Source organism: Schistocerca cancellata, chromosome 2 (genome assembly GCF_023864275.1).
Source record: "Schistocerca cancellata isolate TAMUIC-IGC-003103 chromosome 2, iqSchCanc2.1, whole genome shotgun sequence".
Lineage (NCBI taxonomy): Eukaryota > Metazoa > Arthropoda > Insecta > Orthoptera > Acrididae > Schistocerca > Schistocerca cancellata.
In genome coordinates, this window is record NC_064627.1 from 568,135,878 (window position 1) to 568,154,686 (window position 18,809).

General features: G+C 39.9%; 1 protein-coding gene across 1 annotated transcript in view; it reads left to right on the forward strand.

The window, feature by feature from the left end:
• The window catches only part of LOC126156533 (melatonin receptor type 1A-A), a 103,622-nt gene that overhangs the window by 56,502 nt on the left and 28,311 nt on the right, over window positions 1–18,809 (forward strand). Inside the window, exon 5 of the mRNA XM_049916317.1 lies at window positions 9,783–9,926. Coding sequence (XP_049772274.1) covers window positions 9,783–9,926 — 144 coding nt within the window. The remainder of the gene's footprint in view (window positions 1–9,782; window positions 9,927–18,809) is intronic.

The following is an 18,809-nucleotide window of genomic DNA, read 5'->3' on the forward strand; positions in this document are numbered from 1 at the left end:
CATCATGTCCAGACACTCTGGGATGATGATGGCATTGAAACAGAGGATGACAAGCGTAAAGCTGAAATACTAAACACCTTTTTCCAAAGCTGTTTCACAGAGGAAGACCGCACTGCAGTTCCTTCTCTAAATCCTCGCACCAACGAAAAAATGGCTGACATTGAAATAAGTGTCCAAGGAATAGAAAAGCAACTGGAATCACTCAACAGAGGAAAGTCCACTGGACCTGACGGGATACCAATTCGATTCTACACAGAGTACGCGAAAGAACTTGCCCCCCTTCTAACAGCCGTGTACCGCAAGTCTCTAGAGGAACGGAAGGTTCCAAATGATTGGAAAAGAGCACAGGTAGTCCCAGTCTTCAAGAAGGGTTGTCGAGCAGATGCGCAAAACTATAGACCTATCTCTCTGACGTCGATCTGTTGTAGAATTTTAGAACATGTCTTTTGCTCGAGTATCATGTCGTTTTTGGAAACTCAGAATCTACTATGTAGGAATCAACATGGATTCCGGAAACAGCGATCGTGTGAAACCCAACTCGCATTATTTGTTCATGAAACCCAGAAAATATTAGATACAGGCTCCCAGGTAGATGCCATTTTCCTTGACTTCCGGAAGGCGTTCGATACAGTTCCGCACTGTCGTCTGATAAACAAAGTAAGAGCCTACGGAATATCAGACCAGCTGTGTGGCTGGATTGAAGAGTTTTTAGCAAACAGAACACAGCATGTTGTTCTCAATGGAGAGACATCTACAGACGTTAAAGTAACCTCTGGCGTGCCACAGGGGAGTGTTATGGGACCATTGCTTTTCACAATATATATAAATGACCTAGTAGATAGTGTCGGAAGTTCCATGCGGCTTTTCGTGGATGATGCTGTAGTATACAGAGAAGTTGCAGCATTAGAAAATTGTAGCGAAATGCAGGAAGATCTGCAGCGGATAGGCACTTGGTGCAGGGAGTGGCAACTGACCCTTAACATAGACAAATGTAATGTATTGCGAATACATAGAAAGAAGGATCCTTTATTGTATGATTATATGTTAGCAGAACAAACACTGGTAGCAGTTACTTCTGTAAAATATCTGGGAGTATGCGTGCAGAACGATTTGAAGTGGAATGATCATATAAAATTAATTGTTGGTAAGGCAGGTACCAGGTTGAGATTCATTGGGAGAGTCCTTAGAAAATGTAGTCCATCAACAAAGGAGATGGCTTACAAAACACTCGTTCGACCTATACTTGAGTATTGCGCATCAGTGTGGGATCCGTACCAGATCGGGTTGACGGAGGAGATAGAGAAGATCCAAAGAAGAGCGGCGCGTTTCGTCACAGGGTTATTTGGTAACCGTGATAGCGTTACGGAGATGTTTAACAAACTCAAGTGGCAGACTCTGCAAGAGAGGCGCTCTGCATCGCGGTGTAGCTTGCTCGCCAGGTTTCGAGAGGGTGCGTTTCTGGATGAGGTATCGAATATATTGCTTCCCCCTACTTATACCTCCCGAGGAGATCACGAATGTAAAATTAGAGAGATTAGAGCGCACACAGAGGCTTTCAGACAGTCGTTCTTCCCACGAACCATACGTGACTGGAACAGGAAAGGGAGGTAATGACAGTGGCACGTAAAGTGCCCTCCGCCACACACCGTTGGGTGGCTTGCGGAGTATAAATGTAGATGTAGATGTAGATGCATCCACTCGAGCAGCACATGTGCTGTGACTGCTGGATACATCACACATATGCCTGGTGGGGTGGGGGGGGGGGGGGGAGGGGGGGTCTTCAATAAGGAAGCTCAATGTATTTCATTAGTATTAACCTAAAGTGGTCCAGAAGGCTGTGCCAAAATATCATTGTAGCAAGTTACAGACACCAGCAGTTCAGCCACAATTTAATGAAACTATTTGTATGCTGGGAGAGTTTTAAAAGTCCACATCAAATCATAGAATCATTAATTGATTTTTGCCATGGGGAAAAACATCTTATCATACGTGTTTCTGGATGAGGTATCGAATATATTGCTTCCCCCTACTTATACCTCCCGAGGAGATCACGAATGTAAAATTAGAGAGATTAGAGTGCACACAGAGGCTTTCAGACAGTCGTTCTTTCCTCTCACTTTCTATTTGACTGTTAACAAGCTTTTTCATTTTTGTAAGATTTTCACGCATTCCACTATGGTTTACTCTTATATTATGAAAAAAATCAGTACATCACTGTCTGTGAGTGATTGTTACTGAGTTGGAAGCAATATTGTTTTTGATGATGGTTTCACAGACACTCATGTTGACTACTCAACTGTATCTACTGTTGACTAACCACAACATTGTCCTAGATGCCTATTTAAAGATTTAAATGGGTCAGTTTTTATAAAATGTTAAAATACAGATAAATATTTATTTAATAACTATGTAAAATACAGGAAAAGTAAGCAATACTTTTACACATATACTAATAAAGTTATAATAATATGGAAGGATATATTGCTACTCTTCATATACGAAGCTGCAGACAGTCACAACAAAAAAGAATGCCAGAAGTATTTCAGCTTCCCAACCAAGTCTTCTTTACAAGTAGAAAATTCACACATATTCATACAAACACAAATCATACGTACATGGTCACTGTCTCCAGGCACTAAGGCCTAACTGTGACAGTATCTGACATGAGCAGTAATCTAACTAGGATGGATAATGGAGTAAGGAGAGGGGCAAAGAGGTGGGGGGGATATCCGGCTAAGGGTGGGAGAAGATGCTAATGCTGCCTATGGGTGTGGGGTGTGTGCTGTGTCATGGTGGGGGACAGGATAGGGCTGTCAGGTGCAGCATCAGGAAAATGTTGGATGGGAGAAGGGGGGGGGGGCAGAAATTGGAGGGAGAAAGCAATGGAGAGAAGAAGAGATGAGGAAAGGACTATCTAGATGTGCTGGTGGGACAGAAGACAAGTGTAGTGCTGGAGTGGGAGCAGAGAAGGGAATAGGCAGATGGGGGACAGCGAATAGTGAAGGTTGAGGCCAGAGGAGTTACAGGAACAAAGGATATTTTGTATGGAGAATTCCCACCTGCACAGTTCAGAAAACCTGGCACTGGTGGGAAAAATTCGGATGGCACAGACTATGAAGCAGTCATTAAGGTGAAGCACATCATGTTGGGTGGCATGTTCAACAACTGGGTAGTCCAGCTGTGTTTTGGCCGCCGTTTGGCATAGGCCATTCATGTGGACAGGCAGTTTGTTAATTCTCATGCCAACACAGAATGTGCACGGTGGTTGCAGCTGAGATGGTTCATGTCATATGGCTACTTTAATGGGTGCTCTTCTTTTGATGGGATTGGAGACGCCTGTGACAGGATTGGAGTAAGTGGTAGTGGAAGGCATGTATGTAACAGGTCTTGCATCTAGATCTGTTGCAGGAATGTAAGCCATGAGGCAAGCAGTTGGGAACAGGGTTGGAGTAGGGATGGCCAAGGACATTTCCAGATTGGTTGGACTGTGGAATACCACAGTGGGATGGGTGTGGAGGATTGGCGAGAATATTTCTCATTCTGAGGCACAATGAGAGGTAGTCAAAACCCTGGCAGAGAGTGTGATTCATTTGCTTCAGTTCTGGGTGATAGTACGTCACAGCAGGAGTGATTCTTTATGACCAAAAAGAGATTATGTGAAGGTTGGTAGGTTAATAATGAGACAAGGCATGCAAGATCTGTTTCTAAAAATGGTTGAGAGAGTAATTTTAGTTTGTGAATGCCTCAGTGAGACCTTTGGCATATTTTGTGAGGGACTGCTCATCACTACAGATGTGATGACCATGGGTGGCTAGGTGCTTGGAAGTGACATCAGGGTGTGGAATGGGTGGCAGCTGTCGAAGAGGAGGTATTGTTGGTGGTCAGTAGGTTTGATGTGGTGGAAGTACTGATGCACCCATCCTTGAGATGGAGGTCAGTACCAAGGCAAAGAATCTGTACACACAGGTACATAACAAGTGCTAGTGATGGTCTGAGGGCATCCTATTCTTGAACAAACACAAGTCTTGCCAGTAGAGGTGCTAGTGCTGAGGCACATGAGTGATCAGTGTCATAAATTCAATAGGTTAAAACAGAACAAGTATAGTCATGAACTAAAATCATACCATTTGGCAAAATGTGTGTCTAACTATAAAACAAAAAATAAAATTCCCATTAGAAATAAAAATTTCGCTTAAAGTCAGAATTAAATGTATGAAAAATGTTATAGGATCTATTAAAAGAAAACCTTTTATAACAGAAAGTAAATAAAACACAACATTGTGTAAAGGATAGTTAAAGAGAACTTACTTAACTAAAATTCTCAATGGTCTATAGCACATCAGAAGGCAATCCACTGGTGCCAGCTTGTGACCTCTGTGAAATGTTTTGTTTTCCTGTGGTGGTGACTGTAATGCCACCACTGGCCAGTGTACTTGGTCACACACCAAGCTGCTGCAGTGTGTGGTGCCATTCAGATTAGTAAATTCTTAAACACATCAAAATAGGCATTCAGATTTAACTCATGCAACTTGCAAATAAAACATAGTTTAATTCTTCATTGCCACATTCACTGAAGACACCCACTGATGGCTCATGGACTGTTTCCAGTTACTTGCAATCTAAAACAGTTCCAATCTCCACTGCTGCACACACTAAGGACTCCCACTGATTACACCTGGACTGTGAAGATGCTGCTGTGCCCACTGCACCATCTTGAGACTCCATATTCAACTATGTGCCACTGTACACCTGGAAAACTAAAACAACAGACATTACTAGCACACATTTTACATTTTTCACCTCGACACATGATTTCCTTTTGAAAACAATAAACTGTAATTATGTACTGAAATACAAGATGCTGTATTTATCCCTTTCACTACTATCCACTACTCTGAGTCCTCTAAGTAATCTTTAATTGTTTAATATACATTATTTCTGAAGAATCAATGGACCAGTTTATTACTTATTATGTTTGTGGCAAGGCAATATGCACAATCTCTCTTTGTTGGTTATATTTAATATCCTTTGTATGTTAACAAAAATAACTACACCAACATGTTTTATATTTGTTTTGCAGTAACTTGTTGCCTGTTCATAGTCATTCCATTTGGTAATTTAAAATTATGAGGCAGAATTATCAGACATTTTTTAGCTGAAATATTTGTAACAGCTTATATTTAACAATCAACACAATGCTGTGACCTGGATTCATCATATCTGTACATCAAATTGCAGGTGATGAATGTGTGTCACAGCAATATGTTAGCAGTTAAATACAACATACTGTGAGTTAATGGTTACTCATTGTGTACAATGTCAGCCATATTATGTATCTCCAAAATATACTCATATTCTGTAGTATTTGTTTTGCAGTAACTTGTTGCCTGTTCATAGTCATTCCATTTGGCAATTTAAAATTATGAGGCAGAATTATCAGACATTTTTAGCTGAAATATTTGTAACTGCTTATATTTAACAATCAACACAATACTGTGACCTGGATTCATCATATCTGTACATCAAATTGCAGGTGATGAATGTGTGTCACAGCAATATGTTAGCAGTTAAATACAACATATTGTGAGTTAATGGTTACTCATTGTGTACAATGTCAGCCATATTATGTATCTTCAATATATACTCATATTCTGTAGTATGACAACTGGTCTATAAGATCAGAAATCATGATGACATGTAACGTAAACAGGTCAGATATATTTTAACATGCACTTGAGTATGGCTATAGAGCCAAAATCATGATTGTGTGAAAGGAATGAAGAATAATTTACACTCAAATGGCAGAAACTTCTTTCAAAAAATTCTACATGACTGTGGTCCCCCTTGAAGAAAAAAAAAATTAGTACTTTTTTCCTTTCTTCAGAGCAGTTCTTACAGCTTTGCTCTCTGTCTATTGAATTTCTATACTGAGTGTCTTTCATAGATGAAGACTTGCTTGTAGTTTTAATGGTTGCTTCCATTATACCACATAGTTATAATTAAAATGAAAGTGTTCTTGAGTGCTGCATAGGTATGTTCATTAACTGGTGCTTTCGTGGAGTATGTTGAAAAAACTAATAGCTCCATTTAATGTCACCAGATGAAAATATGGCGCTGTAAGCAGCCAGAATGTGGTTTGGATCCAGAAGAAGAGGAGGAATGATGAAACACATTTTAAGAATGGTCCTGGGCACATTTATTAGATTGTGTCACAAGTTGCAACACGTGTTCAGTATGGTCTCCTAATTCAGCGCCACATGCTGCATCCATAACATATCATGGTCAACAGTTGCTCACAGCATATCCAGTGCAACCAGAGTGATATGTCATCATATGCTGGCCTTCGTATCAGGAAGAGTCCAGATACATCCATGGTGCACACAGTCTTTCAGAAATCTGTGCAACCAGAAATCACATGGTTTTAGGTTGGGGGATCTGGATCTCAAAATTGCTTAGAGATGAAGCAGTCATCACCAAAGGTTTCTCAGAGCAAATCTTTCACCTGGAAAGCAACATGTAGTGTCACTCTACCCTCCATGAAAATAGTGGTGTGGACACAGTTGCATTTTCGCAAATCTAGAATCAAGTGTTGCACAAGGAGATCCTTATAATGTGCAGATGTCACTATAGACCTAAGAGGCCCATGAGGTCTCATCTCCTTAAAGAAAAATGGACTGAGAATGAAGGAATTCATGAATCCACATGGCACAGTTAAATAAGCTGAGTGCAGTGGGTGTTCCTGCACGATATGTGGCAGAGTAGAACCCCATATGTGATAGTTATGAACATTCATGGCACCCTATAAAGTAAAATGTGCCTCATCCATCCAAAGAATATTTCCCGACCACATGTCTTCTATTTCCATGCGTGCGATGTTGTAGCCTCTTTTCCAAAACTTGGTTATTACTTCAATTTCACATTATGTGACATTCAGTTTTTTACTAATTCATCATTGGAAATTCATCATTGGAAACCTCACTTTAAGGCCAACAAACATTAAGTGAACACAAAATTAGCATTAGTCCACAAAAACCAATCAATAATAGTTTCTGATTGAAATTTTTTAAGTCCAAGCACAACTACATTAGTATCCAAAATTAAAGCAACAAATGGAATTTTTGTAAGGCTGCATTATTTTGCCACAGAAAAGTACAAACAGGTGATAGTAAAGTATAAATAAAGTAAAGAATACAGAACATAAACAACTGCAACATGCATAATGGTAGACAAAAATGTTCTTCATTTTTTCCAACTTGATGGATTTACACACACATTCCAACAACTGCTTAATGAGCTCAGTATGGGGTGTGACCACCTCTGGCAGTAACACAGGCCTGACAATGGTGGGACATTCAGTGAATGATGTCATCAATAATACCCATAAATAACACCCATTTTTCCTGCAGAGCTGCTCACAATTCTTGGGGATTGGTTGGCGGATGCTGGCGTGATGTAACCCATATCCATAGTGCATCACAGACATGCTCTGTGGGATTCAAATCAGAAGAGTGAGCAGGCCAAGCCATGCATACAATATCTTCAATTTCTAAGAAAACATCGATCACCTGTGATCTATGATGTCAAGGATTATTGTCAAATGGTTCAAATGGCTCTGAGCACAATGGGTCTCAACATCTTAGGTCATCAGTCCCCTAGACTTAGAACTACTTAAACCTAAGGACATCACACACATCCATGCCCGAGGCAGGATTCGAACCTGCGACCGTAGCAGCAGCGCGGTTTCGGACTGCAGTGCCTAGAACCGCTTAGCCACCGCGGCCGGCGATTGTTGTCCATCAGTACAAAGTCTGGGTCCACAGCATCTCACATAACTGCACAGCAGTTAAACTTTGCAATTTCATGAAGAGCTGTTTGAGTGATCAACATAATCCCTGCCCACACCATTAGGGATCCTCCTCGATTCGGTATCTTTCCACAACGTCTGGGTCCTGAAACCATGTTACACATTCCCTCCAGATGTGAATCTATCGTGAAACACTCTCCAGACCAAATTGGGACTCATCTGTGAAAAGAACATTGGCCCACTGTCTGCCTGTCCAGGTGGCATATTGGCGACTCCACTCTAAACGTTCCCTTATGAGAAGACGCGTCAGAGGTACACTTGCAGCAAGTCTCCAAAATACAGACCACTCTGCTGAAACATTCTCTATGCTGTTTGCCTTGATACATGATGTCCAGTGGATGCTGCGAGATCAGATGCCAGTTGCAGTGCAGTTCTTACAGTACTAAGGTGGCACCATCATGCCCTTACAGCCAAATAATGGCCCTCTATTTCTGAAGTCACACATGGTTGACCCTGCCCCAGTCTTTGGGATTCATTTTTGGTCTCTAAAAACTGTCACCACATCTGAGAAACAACAGAGTGATTCACATTAAGCCATATCAGTTTGCGATTGTCCTGCTTCCATTCTTCCTATGCAAAGAGTCTGGTAGGCATCTTCTCTGTGCCATACTGCACTGTCTGTGGCTGTGTAGACAGCAAATGTGGATGTGGGACTACCTGACAAATACTACACCATTTGATGGGTGCCCTGATGTCATCACTGTATTGGTCATCTGCTGGCCAGAATGCCATCTTCCATGCAGAACGTGGTCTTACAGACATCTGTTGAGAGTTGGTATGATTATATTGTGACTTAGACACAAGATGGAAAATAGCGGTTCATTGTTTTAATTCTGGACACCAGTGTACTTCATTGAGGTTGCAAACTATGATTATAATATTAAGCACAGTTCCAAATAAGTCTTATAATGGTGGAAACCACATGGTCATCAAATAGAAGCACTATACAGAAATATTATACAATTTCATGCTGTGCAGATAACAGGTCCCTTACTCTAATCAAAAAGTAAATGGGAAAGCACAGCAGTCACTATCCCAATATAAGACATTACATTCAAAGTAAACAGCAGAAGTCATGATTCACATCAAAGAGGAGGAATTGTATAATCAAAGCAACTGAAGGGTCAGACATTGTGCATCACATTGCTGATTGGACAGTGATGTAGGTGCAACTCATATGAATTTGGAAATGAATTTGGCTTTATTTTGAACTTTTTTATTGTTGTAATTTCACAATAATATGTCATGGAACATACTTCCCATTACAGTAAATATTTAATTTCTTTTCATCATGATTTTTACTTACATTAGAGAACCTACTGTAACTACCTGAATTCTGTACCAGCTACTATTCTGAAACAATGTTTACTATCATTCTTGTGATCTGTTTGGCTGAGCTAAGAACACCATTTATGCAGTTTTCCATTATTGTGCCTAATGGTTGTTGTTGAAATGTGCACAGAGCTGATTATAGCAATGTTGTACTTGTGGTGACTAATTGAACAACTGCTCAGTCAACTACCTTAGGTGATTGTTTTTGCATTACTTAAGGGCCATCTGTAACTTATGAAATGCTGCAAATTCAATAAGAAGTCCTTTCATTCGATTACAGCTAATGAAGAAATTTTGGCTTCATTGATAAGTCGTTGGCATCTTTTGTGCCAAGTCATGCTGCATCACTCAAAGCTGATTTACAAGTAACAATTTGATGCACACAACTCTGTAAGGCCAGTGTAAGCAGCATAGAAATAAGTGACCATTTACATATTTTTCTCAGTAAATTCACCTATTGATTCTTGTATAACTCTTTTGGTAAGATGTCCCTTCATTGTTACTCCTGTTGAAGGGGAAATGTATTTTCTCCCTAAAATATGTATGAATTTTAACCTTCTTTCCTGTGAGACTTGTTGTTTTTCAGGAACGCCAATGGAAGAACTTCCGTGAGCAGTACTGCACTGAAGACACTACAGTGCTTCCTGTATATTGGTATATCATACTAATATTACTGGTATGGTTTCCACTGAGTGTAACTACAATGTCATACACAACTATATTTTTGAAGGTATGTTCCTTTTCTTGCTTATCCTTAAGTGTATTTAAATAAAATAGGAGTTTACAGTCCATAAGAAATAAAGTGAATGGCCAGAAGTGGAACTGCAGACTATTGATAGCTCATTTGTTTGCATAACAGAACATTGGTGTAAGAGATCTGAAATAAGAAATGTAGCTCTAAACTTATATAACCTAGCATGCAGTTATACCATTACAGCAAAGCCACCATGAGAGTTGGTGGATCTTGCATGTATGTAAAGGAAGGGATTCTGTATAAAGCTGGAAATGATATTATTACATTAAGTGAAGGAAAATTTGTAAAAATGCTAGCTGTAAAGATAAGAAATCCAGACATGTTCTAAAGGATAATTATGCTATGCATTTGCTGTTCTCCCAGTGGTGAGCTCGACATTTCCTTGAAAAATCCAATCTAAGTATTGCACATGGTTTCCATTCCTAAGGGCAAAATGATAGTTTGTGATGATTAAACATCAATGAAATGAACCAAGATGGCTTCTGCAACACATTCTTGAAAATTAGATACAGCTATAGAATATCACTGTTAGCACTGCCACAAAGGTAACTAAGCATTCAGTATTAATTATTGATCATATACTAAGTGGCATAGAGAAAAAAAGTGATAATGCTCCTATAGATAACCATGGTCTTTCCGAGCATTCCATAGCTGTAAAACACAAAACTAAAATACTCAAATACAGAAGGGTTTTCTCTAAGCTAAAAAGAGTTTGAACTATGAAAGATGGGAAGACATGCACAAGGAGACTAGCACCAATGGTAAGCTTTGAGAGTTTCTATCAATATTTAAATTCAAATTTGCAGAAATGTTTGCAAAACTACTAAGAATTGTTAAAGCAGAAAACAAAAATAACTGTATGACCAATGAGATAAGAAAATCCTGTGCAACCTTCAGGCAACTCAGCTGTGTAAAAATAACCAAAATGATCCTGCATTTCAAAACAAATACTACACATACAGAAAGATATATAGAAAAGTATTATTAGCACTGAAAACGTCCCAAAATGATAAAATTACAGAAAAAGGAGAATACAACATAAAAGTGGCCTGGAACATTACATAAAAGTTAACATATAATTTCAGTGCAATGTTACCACAATATGTGGTCCCAAAAAAACTAGCAAGCTTTGCGGATCAGTACTTCAGCAACATATTTACCAAGAGACAACAGAATTTTGACAAAATGAAATCTGTACAAACACTGACCTATGTTCCAAACACAATGATGCTGTGAACCTCACTGCAGAAGTGCTAACAAGTATTGTGCACAAGCATAAATAAATACACACCACCAGTAGCTTTCTAGGACATCAAAGCATGCAGCAGTCATGCCTTTCTACAAGAAAGGCAATCCAGAAAATATAGCAAGACATGGGGTCATTTCATTACTGTCATTGTTTTCAAAAGTAATAGAAACCACCATGAAAGATAGACTGATGAGGTGCTTCACAAAGTACAATCTTCTGAGCAAAGAACAGTTTAGTTTCAGGTGTGGTAAAAGCACAAGGTCAGCTACAACTACAATTTGTTAAGGAAGCACTAGACAAAGAACGTCAAGTAACAGGCATCTTCTTAAACTTTACCAAAGCCTTTGATACAACAGGCCAGACAATTCTAAAAATACTGGTTGTGTGCGGAATAAGGGGCATAACAAATAAGTAGTCTCAGCAATACAGAAAAAAACATAGTGCAATGGGTGGAGAACTCTTATAAAAACTCCAGTCAAACTATAAAACATCTTTCTAACCCAGTCCTCCAAGGATGTGTACTGGGCCAATATTCTCTTGATATCTATCAAAAGTATTCCCCAGAGTGTGAAACACAGTGAAATAATATTTTTTGCTGATAAAAGTAACATTCTAATCAGTGATGAGTTACCAAGTTTACTAAAAAAATAACTAAACAAACACTCATGCATGTATGGAGCTGGTTATAAAAGAACAAATTAACACTTAAAAAAAAGAAGGTAACACTATTACCTACTTTCCACATCAGCAGAAAACCCAACAGTAACTCTCTAAAAGTGAAAGATGAGCACATAGAATGTGTATCAAGAACAAAATTTCTATGTTGTTATTTGACATTGTCAGATTGGAAGATACAAAATCTGTTATGTCAAAATATGTGGATAAAAAATGAATAGGTAATTGAAGTGAGGAACACTGTGTCAGGCAGCGCACTCAGCAGCTGGGTGGTTTAGCCATTTCTTGGCCAAAGTTTGGCCATTCATATGTACAGACAACTTGTTGGTTTTCCTGCCCATATAGAATGCAGTACAGAGTACAGAGGTTGCAGCTTAGCTTGTAGACCACAAACCTGCTTCTTTGATGGGATAGATGATCCTTGTGACCAAATTGGACTACCTGTCAAAGCAGTTATGTGAATTACAAGCTAAGCCGCAACCACAGTGCTGATTTCTACATGGGCATGACAACCAACAAGCTGTCTGTTCACATGAATTGCCAATAACAGAGACCAAGAAACAGCTGGATCACTCAGTTGTTGAGCATGCTGCCCAACACAACATTCTTCTCTTCAATAACTGTTTCACAGCCTGTGCCATCTGGATCCTTCCTACCAATACTAGTTTTTCTGAAGTGTGCTTTGTATGGGGATAGTGCCATTGGACAGAGCCTGGCAAGAAAATGGTTTTCTTATTTTAAGAAGGATCATTTTTGCATTAGTGACTCTCTACATTCATAGTGACTCTCCACATTCAGCAAGATGTTTGAGGTTTGATGAAGAGCATTTAAACACATTAATCACAATGATCCACACCAGTGTAATGGCTTGTATGGGTATGTGGCTGCCTCCACTGCTGTCACCCCTCTATTGAACTCCAACAGAAGAATATGTCAGAAATAATCCATTTTCTCCACTTGGCACTCTACAGTTCTTCAGTATCTCCAATTGATAAAATGACAATATGTAAATTCAAATAGAAACAGTGAACTACAAATAAAAAATGGTAACCAATAAAGAAACCCCTAGGAACTGGAATACCAACATACAAAACAAAAACAATATGAACTTATGCATCAACCTAATACATCCTTTTGAATCTGCATACTGCAGTCATGTCTTGGTATCCCTCTGCAATTTTACACCCCCCCCCCCACCGCCCCCCCCCCCCCCCCACACACACACACACTTCCCCCCAGTACTAAATTAGTGATCCCTTAATGTCTCATAATGTGTCCTATCAGCCAATCCCTTCTTTTAGTCATGTTATACCACAAATTTCTTTTCTCCACAATTCTGTCCAGTTCCTTCTCATTAGTTACATGATCTACACATCTATTCTTTGGCATTCTTCTGCAGCATCACATTTCAAAAGCCTCTATTCTCTAATGCCACAGTCCAGAAAAATGCATTCAGGGAAGATTTCCTAACACTTAAATCTCTATTTGATGTTAACAACAAATTTCTCTTCTTCAGAAATGCTTTTCCTCCCATTGCCAGTCTATGTTTTATATCCTCCCCACTTTATCCATCATTAGTTATTTTACTGCCCAAATAGCAAAAATCATTTACTACTGTAGGGCCTGATTTCCTAATCTAATTACCTGAGCTTCACCTGATTTAATTTTACTACATCCCATTGCCCTTTATTTGTTTTTGTTGGTGTTCATCTTATATCCTGCACTTTAATTTCCTCTCCAAATTTTCCTTTAGTGCTTGCTGAATGTAAAGACTGAATAGGCTCGCTTCCCTCTTGACCACTGTTTCCCTTTCATCTCCCTTGACTCTTACCTGGTTTGTAACTGTAACCCCCATTACTGAAACATTCATCATCTTTCTTGGCTCATTTTCTTTTCACATTCCTCACCCCAAAATTGTGAACCGGTAACAGGGTGAACATTAGTTTCCCAAATGATTCTTCTTGGTTTCTGTTCTCCCTTGATTTTGCATTGATACCTCCTAGTGTCTGTTTTTGTAAACAAATTTCCTATCAATATTTTCATTCCTATCTCTCCCACTGCTACTAAAATACCTTCTCACTCCACCCCTACCCCTCCCTCCTCTTTAAAATAATTTCTGTAATTACCAAAAACTCTTCTTCCCAGATTCATTCTACTCCAGTTCTAATTTTATCTTCATGTTGATAATTTAGTGCTCTACAATATTGTCTGCCATTTCTTTCCAAAGCTCTATTCATTTTGTACATAACCTTCACAGGTTTGCCGCCATATCACGTTGTGCAAATTCCACAATATTTCCAGGGAACAACTGTCCGACAACGTGATCCGGTGGCAAACCCATGAAGACTATTTACAACACATCCACCAAGAAAGCTTGAAGAGTTACACCCTATTCATTTTATCCACATATTTAAGACACTGTTCAATAGAATCATGTGGGCCATAAACTAATCCCCATTGCAATCTTCCTAGTACTCTCTCTTCAATGCAATGATTTGTGTTAATTCATCACATGCCTCTTCCAAGTGCACTAATGTTAGTAGTTAATTCTTACAATAATCTCTCATGCTCTCAAAGCTTTCTCTGTATTTTGGCTCAGTCAAAAACTCACTTTTAATCATTACCTATTCAGATTCTGACCAAAATTTATCCAAAAGCACATTTCAAATTCTACATAAGACAGTTCTTGACTAGAATTTTCATTTTCTCGGGATAGTGCTCCTTCTTCCAAAAAATTTTTAACAAACAGTTTTCAGACTACCTCAATAATCTGGTACAAAACTGTCTCTACAATGCTGAATAAAATATATTGGATGTAAATTACTAGACACTGAAAAACTTTACACTGGTAAATCTGCCCACATGCCACCACTATTACTAAAGAAATTTTTTAGTACCACTCTTACTGTAATTCTACCAATTTCTTTGGCACATCAGCAAAGTTTCCTTCTAGCATGCTGTTGGGATGTTGTAACTGATTGTTACTATCTATTCAGCTCAAACATCCAAGACATCAGAAAACATACTTCCTAGTATAGTTCATTTCAAGGCAGCACTACATACATGCTATCAATATCTAAACATACACTGCTGCGGCAAGACAGCACAAGAATAGAAATATGGCAACATAAGGTAAAAGCATACATAAATTATTAACATTGACTATTTACAATAAATGTACTTAACTTTCTAAGTGATGCATTGCACTGGGGTGTTATTTCTGATGCATTTGAGTGTAATTAACTTTGCTGTCTCTTGGCATTCTATGATTTAGTCACTATGACTGAAAATCCTTTTTAGACTCTTGTGTTTAGCTGTAGTGTTGCTCCATAAATAGCAATTGCTGTTTCAGAACTGTAGTCGCTGCAGAACTTCGTAACTGTTTGTAGAAGAGGTGGAACTGTAATTGCTTCTGAATGGACCTCCTGGAATTGTGCTCTGTTGTGTAATTGCAGGAACTGTGGCAGAGCTATGTTGGGACTGAGGGAGTATCAGTAGGGTGTCATTTTTTGTACCTTTTGGTAGAATGCTCTCCATCTACGCTCATTAGTTGTGGAAGCAAAGTAGTCCAAGGTTAACAATGCTACCTGTTGCAGCCGGCAACAGTATCAGCTGACGGATATGATGTGTCAGTGATGTGGTGTGAAACAAGCAAATATTCCTGATGAATGAGAGTCATCTGGAGGCAGCTGCTCTGAAATGAGAAGGTGCTTGGCATGATGTGAAGTTATGTACCTTTGTGGTGGTGACCACTCGTAGTGTTGCTGTGAACCATTTGAACGATATAAACAGAACACCTAAAGATTATTTTTATGAACATCTACATCTGTTTTCACTATCTTTTCTGCCATTTAACTTTGCATCTATTTGAGATGTATTTTATTTATCATTACAGCTGAGAAAAATCTAACTGATATTGCAAACTATCTTTTACTTCATTTAATCCCATGCTTAAACTATAATCCTCACTTCCAAATAGCTTCTGCACACCTCCAAAACATATTTTTATTAGACTCTTTTGGAAATTCTTTCTTGAAAACACTGATTCTGTTTTCTGCCTCATCCACCCAAATATCCAAATTTTTTAAACTGCTTTCAACACTAATTCTTTAATTCTCTGAATTCTACCATGAATTCCAAAAGTTATTTTCTTCTCTTCTGGTTAAAAAGTTTCAGTTTTGGCTATTTCACATATCTACATATTCTGCATGGTGGAGGGTACCACTACCACTACTAGTCATTTACTTTCTTGTTTCACACACAAACAGAACAAGAGAAAGAAAATGACCATCTCTATGCCTCCATATGCACCCTAATTTATCATATCTTATCTTCATCGCCTTCACGAAAAATGTATGTTGGTAAGAGTAGAATCGCTCTGCTGTCAGCTTCAAATGTCAGTTCTCTAAATTTTCTCAATAGTTTTCCTGAAAAAGAATGTTGCCTTTCCTGTAGGGATCCGCATTTGAGTTCCAAAAGAATCTCAATAATATCTGCATGTTGTTTGAACCCACCGGTAACACATCTAGCAGTCCGCCTCTGACTTGTGTCAATGTCTTCCTTCAGTCAGACGTAGTGTGGAGCCCAAATACTTAAGCAGTACTCAAGAACAGGTCACATTAGTGCCATACATGTGGTCTCCATTACAGATGAAATCACAGCTTCCCAAAATTCTCCTAATAAACCGAAGTCAACCATTCACCTTCCTTACCACAGTCCTCACATGCTTGTTCCATTTCATATCGCTTTGCAACATCATGCCCAGATATTTGAATACCACAATTGTGTCAAGCAGGTCACTACTAATGCTGTATTCGAACATTATGAGTTTATTTGTTCTTCTTATCTGCATTAACTTACATTTAGAGCTAGTTGCCATTCCTGACACCAACTAGAAGTCATCATGTGTCCTCATACAATCACTCAACTTCAGCACCTTCCCAGACACCACAGTAATCAATTGCAGATTGCTGCCCACCCTGTCAGCCAGATCATTTATGTGTATAGAAGATAACAGCAGTCCTATCACACTTTTCTGCGGCACTCTGGATGATACCCTCGTCTGTGATGAACACTCGTCAATTGAGGACAACATGATGGGTTGTATTACTATAGAAGTCTTTGAGCCACTAACATATCTTGAAGCCAAATCCATATGCTCATAGCTTCGTTAACAGTCTGCAATGGGACACCGCATCAAATGCTTTTCAGAAATCTATAAATATGGAACCTGCCTGTTGCCCTACATCCATACTGTACACTGTATCATGTGATAAAAGGGCAAGACGAGTTTTGCCCAACCAAAGCCATTTAAAACCTTGCTGATTTGTGGACATAAGCTTTTTGGTGTCTAGGAAATTTATGATATTCAGACTCAGAATATATTCAAGAATTCTGCAGCAAAGTGATGTTCAGGACCTTGGTTTGTAATTTCCTGGATCTGTCTCTTACCTTTCTTGTATACAAGTATCACCTACCGTTTTTGCCAGTCACTTGGGACTTTGCTCTGGGTTAGAGACTTGCTAGAAAGGCAAGCTAAGTAAGAGACCAGTGCCAAAGAGTACTCTTTGTAAAACTCAATTTGGATTCCAGCCAGACCTTTATATATATATATATATATATATATATATATATATATATATATATATATATATATATATATATATATATATATATAGTTATAGTTATAGTTATAATAGAAGGAAACATTCCACGAAGGAAAAATATACCTAAAAACAAAGATGATGTGACTTACCAAATGAAAGTGATGGCAGGTCGACAGACACACAAACGAACACAAACATACACACAAAATTCAAGCTTTCGCAACAAACTGTTGCCTCATCAGGAAAGAGGGAAGGAGAGGGAAAGACGAAAGGATGTGGGTTTTAAGGGAGAGGGTAAGGAGTCATTCCAGTCCCGGGAGCGGAAAGACTTACCTTAGGGGGAAAAAAGGACGGGTATACACTCGCACACACACACATATCCATCCACACATACACTCCTGGAAATGGAAAAAAGTACACATTGACACCGGTGTGTCAGACCCACCATACTTGCTCCGGACACTGCGAGAGGGCTGTACAAGCAATGATCACACGCACGGCACAGCGGACACACCAGGAACCGCGGTGTTGGCCGTCGAATGGCGCTAGCTGCGCAGCATTTGTGCACCGCCGCCGTCAGTGTCAGCCAGTTTGCCGTGGCATACGGAGCTCCATCGCAGTCTTTAACACTGGTAGCATGCCGCGACAGCGTGGACGTGAACCGTATGTGCAGTTGACGGACTTTGAGCGAGGGCGTATAGTGGGCATGCGGGAGGCCGGGTGGACGTACCGCCGAATTGCTCAACACGTGGGGCGTGAGGTCTCCACAGTACATCGATGTTGTCGCCAGTGGTCGGCGGAAGGTGCACGTGCCCGTCGACCTGGGACCGGACCGCAGCAACGCACGGATGCACGCCAAGACCGTAGGATCCTACGCAGTGCCGTAGGGGACCGCACCGCCACATCCCAGCAAATTAGGGACACTGTTGCTCCTGGGGTATCGGCGAGGACCATTCGCAACCGTCTCCATGAAGCTGGGCTACGGTCCCGCACACCGTTAGGCCGTCTTCCGCTCACGCCCCAACATCGTGCAGCCCGCCTCCAGTGGTGTCGCGACAGGCGTGAATGGAGGGACGAATGGAGACGTGTCGTCTTCAGCGATGAGAGTCGCTTCTGCCTTGGTGCCAATGATGGTCGTATGCGTGTTTGGCGCCGTGCAGGTGAGCGCCACAATCAGGACTGCATACGACCGAGGCACACAGGGCCAACACCCGGCATCATGGTGTGGGGAGTGATCTCCTACACTGGCCGTACACCACTGGTGATCGTCGAGGGGACACTGAATAGTGCACCGTACATCCAAACCGTCATCGAACCCATCGTTCTACC